General features: G+C 39.0%; 1 protein-coding gene across 2 annotated transcripts in view; it reads right to left on the minus strand.

Moving 5' to 3' along the window:
- The window catches only part of PCGF6 (polycomb group ring finger 6), a 28,984-nt gene extending 21,565 nt beyond the window's left edge, over window positions 1–7,419 (minus strand). The window contains exons 1-6 of one of the 2 annotated variants that reach the window (XM_081267403.1): window positions 6,329–7,419; window positions 4,738–4,837; window positions 4,555–4,651; window positions 3,693–3,748; window positions 3,536–3,595; window positions 2,595–2,727 (exon numbers count right to left, since the gene is read on the minus strand). In XM_081267403.1, the coding sequence (XP_081123529.1) occupies window positions 2,595–2,727; window positions 3,536–3,595; window positions 3,693–3,748; window positions 4,555–4,651; window positions 4,738–4,837; window positions 6,329–6,688 (806 nt within the window). In that variant the 5' untranslated portion in view covers window positions 6,689–7,419. The remainder of the gene's footprint in view (window positions 1–2,594; window positions 2,728–3,535; window positions 3,596–3,692; window positions 3,749–4,554; window positions 4,652–4,737; window positions 4,838–6,328) is intronic. The other variant, XM_081267404.1, reaches the window with a different exon arrangement.
- Between the last annotated feature and the right edge of the window lie 1,574 nt (window positions 7,420–8,993).

Raw genomic sequence — 8,993 nt, forward strand, 5'->3', positions numbered from 1 at the left:
TATCAAGATTGAACTCAAGGGCACTCAACCACTGAACCACATCCCCAGCTCTTTTTTGTATTTTATTTAGAGACAGGGTCTCACTGAGTTGCTTAATTCATTGTTGCTGAGGCTGGCTTTGAACTCTCAAGCCTCCTGTCTCAGCCTCCCAAGCTGCTAGGGATTACAGGCATATGCCACTGGGCCCCACTGACTTGCTCTTTTACACTTTGTTTTTTTTCTACACGATACATGTTAGAAATTGTTCCATATGAATGCAAACATTATTATATTAGCAAATATTCATGTATGAGTTTATCATTATTTAACTAGTTTCCTTAACCTACTTAGGTGGAAACTTTTTTTTTTGGTAGGGTTGGGGATTGAACCCAGGGCCTTGTGCATGTGAGGCAAACACACTATCAACTGAGCTATATCCCCAGCCCAAAACACATTTTTTAATAATAGAAATTACTGGATTAAATTTTGGAATTACACGGTTTCTTTTAATTCCTCTAGAGATCTTTATTTCATCATCATCAACCACTACTTATATGAGTTTCAGGGGAGGGGGCGCGTAGGGGAGGTTTCTCGCCTCTTAAGCATTCTTAAATTGAAAATACAAGATAAATATTTATCTCCTTCTCTATTATATAAATCTATATAATAGAGAAGGAGATAAATACAAGTAGAGAAGGAGATAAATATAACATAACACATTAGATACTAAAATAAATGATACAGGCAGCCTAGAGTTATAAGGAGGAAGTGATTGAAAAGTAAAATAGTCACCAATAACACAAATTGGAAAATATAAATTTTTCTAAGGCATTTTATTCTGTGAGTTATGTAAGTAGAGTATCTGAGAACGTTTGACACATGCCAACTCTATGACCACGATAAATCTGTTTTACAAAGCTGCACTCTAAAGGAATATACCATATCCTACAGTGTTTGAAGCAATTGATTTGAATTAAATATCTAACTACTTTGGAAAATAACTTGGCAAAATCAAAATAAAACTGAGAAGAAATATATCCTAAAACTCAGCAGATCTATACCCTTAGATCTACCACATATGCACAAAAAATATCCGTAGAAAAATGTTTCTAACAACATTGAAATAGCAAAAAACAACAACAAAAATAAACACCTGGAAACCACCAAATTGTTTAGCAGTACAAGAAAAGGTACATCATCACATATTCATTTTAATGAATTATCAGACAATGGTGAAAATGAATGAATTAGCGTTATACTTTCTAACATGAGTGATTCACAAAATTGAGTAAAAAAAAGCAAGTTGAAAAACACAGTATGCAATTAAAGTTTTTAAATTTGTAAAAACAATTCTATATGTTGTTTAGAAAAGGATACATTTTGTTAAGCCTATGAAAAATGATAATAAACCCTACTTTTAGGAAAGTTGTTATTAACTTCTGAGGGAGAGAGATGAACAGAATAGGTAGCCGTGATAGCTACATTACTAATGGTTTCTTTCTTTCTTTCTTTCTTTCTTTTTTATTGGTACCAGGGATTGAAACCAGGGACACTTAACCACTGAGCCACATCCTCAGCCCCCAGGCACCACCCCCTTATTTCAATCTCACTCTTTCATTCTAGAACAGTCTAAATTGCTCAGGGCCTCGATAAGCTGATGAGGCTGGACTTGAACTTGCAATCCTCCTTTCTCAGGCTCCAGAGTTGCGGGATCACAGCAATGTGCCACCACATCTGGCCTAATGGTTTATTTCTTAAACCAGATGATGAAGCTATCCATGGCTATTGTGCTATTTTTTTAAATATTTATTATTTTTTAGTTGTAGGTGGACACATATCTTTATTTCATTTTTATGTAGTGCTGAGGTTTGAACCCAGGCCTCACATGTGCTAGGCTCGAATTCTACCCCACTGAGCCACAATCTCAGCCCCAATTGAGCTATTTATACCTTTTTCTAAATCTTAAATATTCTATATTTTATTTATTTAGGTACTAGGGGTTGAACAGAGAGGCATTTTGCAACTAAACTGTATTTTATTTTTTTTTGTTTGAGATATGGTCTGGCTAAATTGCTGAGGCTGGTCTTAAAATTGTGATCTACCTGCCTTAGCCTCCCCAGTCACTGGGATTATGGGAGTGTGTCATCATACCTGGCTCCATAGTTATTATTTTTGGTACCAGGGATTGAACCCAGGGATGCTTAACCACTAAGCCACATCCCAGCCCTTTCATTTTTATTTTGAGACAGGATTCTGCTAAGTTGCTTAGGGTCTCGCTAAATTGCTGAGGCTGGCTTTGAACTTGAGATCCTCCTGCCTCAGCCTCCTAAACTGCTGGGATTCTAGGCATGCACCACTATCCCCAGCTCCATAATTAATTTTTAAAGGGATATAAGAAAAACTTGATTTTACCTGAGTTTGGAATAACTTCATAGTTTTGGGACTTAAAAAAGTCCTTGTTGGGCTGGGGATATAGCTCAGGTTGGCAGAGTGCTTGCTTTGCATGCACAAGGCCCTGGGTTCAATCCCCAGCACCACCAAAAAAAAAAAAAAAAAAAAGAATAAGAAGAAAATGTCTTTGTTAAGATCAATGGGTAGACTTTTAGGATACTCACCCAATGAACTCCAGTAATAAAGACATGTCAAGTTCAGGTGGAATACGAAATACTGATTCTAGGACTTTCTTAGTTCTTCCTTTGCTTGAAGGGACTGACTGTGGAACAGCTATTTGATAGCCAAACAAGAAAGCTGATTTAGGATAAAAATTTCATAAATTAAGATATTTCAAAAAAAAATAATTATATGTGTATTAGAATTATGTTGACTAAAATGTCATAAAGCACTCAATCCTCCTTTCATTAATAGTATCAACTAATGTCAAAATTAGTGAAATTAACAGCAAATCAAGGACCTCCTCCAAAATGGAAAGCTGAAGTATGTGGCTGGTTTATCAGGGCCACAGAGAGAGTTCACCAGAACATCAATATTTGTAGATAACACTTTTTAAACACTACTATGTGCCAGGGCTCATGCTTAGCAATTACATGCATTTCATTTTTTTTTAACTGATAAGAAAAAACCCCTGAAGCTTAGTAGATTAGGCAATTTGCCTAAAGTCAACAGGATTTAAACCCAAATCTATCTGACTTCTATACTGTGTGTGATATTACCAGCATCATAAAAACTAATGTCTGAGCAGTTACTATGTGCCAGGTACTGTTTTAAGTGCTTATATTACTGATTTTTTTTAAAATGAACTGTAACCCCTCTTTTAAAGCTGAGGAAACTGACGCATTGAAGTAACTTGCTAGAGTCACCTAGTAAAATGGTAGAGCTAGGAGTGAATTCAGAAAATCTAGCTCCAGGGCCTGTATACCCTAATTCTTTTATTCTTATGAACAATTAAATTGGGTTACATTGTAGCACTGCCCTCAAAACATTTCTCTCTCATCACATAATAACTAGCTATCCCCAAAAAAGAACTTCAAAGGCCCTGATTTCAGTAAGTTAGTATTCTTTAATCTATAAATACATTATGGTATACACCCAAACTTACCAGGTTTAGGTACTTCTAGACCTCTTTCTTTATAGAAATCATGCATTTGCTTTTTTTCTCCTAAAAAATGATAAAACACAAACTAAATTACACTTAAAATGTAACTAGTAGAATCAGAGATGCTGGGGTTCACAACTATGTAATAAAAGAAACTTACTTTCCTCTAGATTGATCACTAATTTGTACACTATATCTTGTAATTGTCGGTCCAACCTAATAAAAGGAAAGGATGGAGAATACCTCAGAATTCATAAAAATGCATTTTCCTACAGTGAGTTAAGTGTGTTTTCCCAGGGGAATGGGCATCTCCTTTTTCAGTGGCAAGTTACTTTTAGGTCTCACTTAAAGCTCCTGAGACATAACTCACCGAGGAGAATCTCAAGTAATTAGTCACAAGTACTCATAGATTCTTAAATGGGTCACTAAATTATTCCCTGTGTTGTGGTATTATTCCCTCAAAAAGAATGTGAGCTTGAGGGTAGACACTGTATTTTTAACTTCTGTGTATCATCTATAAAACACTCTTCTATCAAGGCAATACAAAATCAACAGTATTTGCTGAGAAAATTAAATTAATCTACTTTCAGTATTTTTCTTCTCTTTAGAAATTAAACATTCACTAAAACTTGTCTTTACAGCTATAATGATCCATAACAGATAGGTTGTACTAAAAAGACCAGTTGTTTCAGGTCTTACTTCTAAAAAAAATTCTAAATACTGTATGATGAAAATAACAAGACTAAACTAGCCCCATTAACTTGTATGATGGGATTTAAAAACCTCAAATAAAGAGGCTTGTTTCCCTTTCTTTTTCTTTTCCTATTTTTTACCTCTCTTTTCAAATCCCCAGTAGATACCACAGTGCCTGGTACATAGTAAGTGCTCTACACACATTTCTTTAAAGAATACGTAGTTCTCTTTCTTCCAATTTTGAGGGAGTAAAGAATTTATTCCCAACTAACTTCAAGCTTTCAGAAAAAGTATACTTAAAACAATTGTTACATAAATATTCCTCTTACCTTATATTGTAAAGTGGTTGTGTCTGATGTACAACTACGTTGCATTTTGGACATCTGTTGCTATAGTAAAAATGTCTTACAATGCAGCTTTTACAAACTGTTAAAAAGAAAAGTTTAAATTAGGATTCTTTAAACATTTCAAATATTAATGATGTTATTTAGAAATGTAAACTGTATGCTTACACGTATGAAGACATTCTGTAATGGTAGTTGCATCTATTAAATAACCCTTGCAAATGGAACACAAGATATATGGTGTCAGCTCAGCAAGATTAATCAGGCGCTGCAAATGCAATGGAAATAGTTTTAAAATATGTCTTTGCCTTCTCAAATTCTTTTCCTCCCCAACTAAACACATATATAATTTTTTAAAAAATACTTTTTAATTGACAATGGACCCTTATTTTATTTGTTTTTTATATGCCATTCTGAGAATCCAACCAGTGCCTCACACATGCTAGGCAAGTGCTCTATCACTGAGCCACAATCCCAGCCCCTAATTTAAAACATTAGAATAAATAAACTTCATTTTTTCCCCTGCCTTTTTGCACACTGGGAATTGAACCCAATGGCACTTTACCACTGATCTCCATTCCCAACTCTTTTGCTGAGGTGGCCTCTAACTTACATCCTCCTGCCTCAGACTTCTCAGCAGTTGGGATTAAGGGCCTGTGCCCAGCTGCCTTCTCAAATTCTTAAACTAGCGGGTGAGGTGGTCTGGGTCTGTATTCCCAGGTTCTTTGGAAGCTGAAGCAGGAAGATCTCAACACTGAAAGCTGGAGATCAGCTCAGGCAACACAGTGAGAAAGGTCTCAAAAATAAAACAATTTAAACCACATCTCAGCAGGGCACGGTGGAGCATGCCTGTAATCCCAGGCTTGGGAGGCTTAGGCAGGAGGATCTGGCGTTCAAAACCAGCTTCAGCAACGGTGAGACACCAAGCAACTCGGTGAGACCCTCTCTCTACATAAAATACAAAATTGGGCTGGGGATATGGCTCAGTGGTTGAGTACCACTGAGTTCAAACCCCGGTATCACCTCCCCTCACCCTCCCCCCAAAACCCCACATCTCAAGATCTGTTACAAACAGCATGAAACATTACAACATGGAAACCTATACCTCTAACCCTTCAAACTCCTACTAAAAGTTACAATGATACAATATAAAGCAATGTTTCAGAGGGATCTCATTCTCTTGGATATGCAGTATACTGGCAGTGAAAGAAGGCCTCATTACACATTACACATTGCTTAGAAAATGGGCAAACATTACACATACTGGCGGACAAGTTTAATAATTTGGTCAGTTGCATTACCTAACTTGATGAAGAATGTGCTACTACGTTAAAAAAAAAAAAAAAAAAAAAGAAGAAGAAAGAAAAAAAAACAACTCTCCGTTTACAGAATGAATAGGTAGAGTGCCTATTATCTGGGTCGCACTGTAAACCGGGGATTGCAAGGGGCATGGCACCCTAGGCGTCTAATCCGTCCGTCAAGCAGTAACCTCAATAATTATTTGCAGAATGAATGACTGGGACCCACAGGGCCTTAGCAACCTACTGGGACCTCACAAAACAAGTCGGCTGGGAATCGGGCCGGGTCAGAGGCCTCCCCCCGCCACACGCCTGGGCAGGCAGAGCGAGGAGGGCTTGAGGTACACACGAGTGCCTAGGGCTGCAGCAGAGAGCCGGGGTCGGCCCCGGGGACCCGCGAGGGCGAGCTAGGTCCTCAAGGCCACGGAGGCCCAGCAAGATCAAGCGGGGGCCATATATACCTCCTCTTCGTCCTCAGAGTCCGGCCGGCCCCCTTCCAGCCTCAGCGAGAAGTGGCTCAGCTCTTCCTCCTCCTCCTCCTCTTCCTCCTCCAACTCCTCATCCTCTTCCAGCTCCTCGTCGTAGTCTTCGAAGCGGCCCCTCAAGCGGCCCAGGCTGCGCTGGGGCTCTAACTCAGGGGGCCGGGAGCCGGAGCAGCCTGGAGCCCCCACCTCGGGCAGAGGAGCCGGGCCCTCCTCGCCGGCCGCGGGCGGCGGGGTGAGGGCAGGTGGGGACACGGGAGGCGGAGGCGGCATGACTGCGGCTCCCTCCGCCTTGGCAGCGCCCGCGTTGCCTGCCGTGATCGCCGCGACCCCTTCCATGGCCCCGGCAAAAATCGGACCTGAAAAGCTAAGTGCCGCGAAGGGAGAGCGCGGGAGTTCAGTCGGACCGCCTTCGCTGACAGTGCGCAGGCGCGGGAGCCCTGCAGGGGACGCTGGGAGATGTGGTTCACCTAGGCCGAGGTGAAGCGGGACGCTCAGGTGTATGGGGCGGAGCTCGCGGCTCGCACCTTAAAGTAAACTCACCCAATTTTGCTTTGAAAGGCTTGATTCTTGGCACTAACTTTAAAAATGACTAAACTACCTCAGTTTCAGACAATGATATGCTTGACATCAATTTATGCCAAACAATGAACTAAATGCCATATGATGTTGCATTATGAATCAAGATGATTTCAGTTCGAATACAAATTACATGTTTCTTCTGTGGCAAATTATATTCACCCAAGCTTATTTCCCTTGGCAAGTATGAGATTCCTATTTTGAAATATGTAAATTTGTTTATGTTAAGGAATTATACATTATATTGCCACGGGATGTAAATCTATCCAATATTGAAATGTTGTCCATTATACTCTATCACATAATGAAAAATTAATTCTATTTAGATCAACGAACATTTATAGAGGGTCTTCTATAGCAGAAACTGAGACCCACACACATCCTCTTCCCCACTCCCCACCCCTGATTTTATTAGAAGAGAGTTTTGGAGTTGAATTACATTATCCTTGCTAAGATAATATCGGTTAAAGTCAGAATGTCTGCAAGACAGCCAGGTTCAGGAAGTCAAATGCTCCTTAGCTTAACAATTTTTTTTTTTACTTTTTTTTTCTTTTTTTAAAAAGAGAGAGAGAGAGAGAGAGAGGAGAATGAGAATTTTTTTTTTTTTAAGAGAGAGAGTGAGAGAGGGAAGAGAGAGAATTTTTAATATTTATTTTTTAGTTCTCGGCGGACACAACATCTTTGTTGGTATGTGGTGCTGAGGATCGAACCCGGGCTGCACGCATGCCAGGCGAGCGCGCTACCACTTGAGCCACAACCCCAGCCCGAGAATGAGAATTTTAGTATTTATTTTTCAGTTTTCAGCGGACACAACATCTTTGTTTGTATGTGGTGCTGAGGATCGATCAAACCCAGGCCTCACACATGCCAGGCGAGCGTGCTACGGCTTGAGCCACATCCCCAGCCCTAGCTTAACAATTCTGGGGAGCAAGGGGATCAAGGTCACATTTCAGAAAATATGTTGTTACTGAATTAAAGTTAGTTTGATCATGTGTTAAAATGGACACATTATTTTATCTTACGCAATGGTATAATAATGAAGGTAAGGATGCAGAATAGGCTTTTCATTTGTTGGTGACAGTTTAAGTAATACAACCTTAAAGAAGGGAATTTGGTGCCAGGTGTGATGGTACTTATCTGTAATCCCGGTGACTCAGGAGGTAGGAGGATTGCAAGTTCAAGGCCAGTCTGGGCAACTTACTGAGACCTTATTTCAAAATAAAAAAATTAAAAAGGAACTGGGGATATAACTCAGTTGTTAGAGTGCTTGCCTGGTATGACCAAGGCCCTGAATTTAATCCCCAGCACCAAAAAATAAATAAATAAATAAATAAGGACTGAGGATATAGCTCAATGGCAGTGTGCCCCTGAGTTCAATCCCTAATACTAAAAAAAAAAAAATAAGTAAAATAAAAAGAAAGAAAGAAATAGTAGCAAAATCATATCAATAGTTAGTTAAAGTATTGGGATCAATGTGGCTTTTTTTGTTGTTGTCTTTTCTGTAATGTGTGATTTTTTTTAAAATAAAAATTGTATGTGTTTAAAGCTTGAAGAAACAGGGGCTGGGTTTGTGGCTCAGTGATAGAGCACTTGCCTTGTACATGTGAGGCATTGGGTTCGATCCTCAGCACTACATACAAATAAATAAATTAAATAAAGGTATTATGTCCATCTACAACTAAAAAATAAATAAATAAAAGACTGAAAAACAGATGAAAATTATCAATGAAAAAAGCCAAGTAGAAAAAAAAGGTTTTTCATGGAAATAGACATGTTAATTTTAAGTTTCATACGGAGAAATACAAATGTAAGAATATCCAGGAAGTTGGGTGTTGTGGCCCAGGCTTGTAATCCCACCAGCTCAGGACGCTGAGGCAGAAGGATCATTAGTTCAAAGCCATCCTCAGCAATTTAGGGAGGTACCGAGCAACTCAGGGAAGCCTGTCTTTAGATAAAATATTTAAAAAGGCTGGCAGTGTGGTTCAGTAAGCATCCCTGGTACAAAAAAAAAAAAAAAAAAAAAAAAGAATAGCCAGGAAAACACTGTAAACAAAAGCTACAGAAT

Source organism: Spermophilus citellus (genome assembly GCF_964194105.1).
Source record: "Spermophilus citellus genome assembly, chromosome: 15".
Taxonomy (NCBI): domain Eukaryota; kingdom Metazoa; phylum Chordata; class Mammalia; order Rodentia; family Sciuridae; genus Spermophilus; species Spermophilus citellus.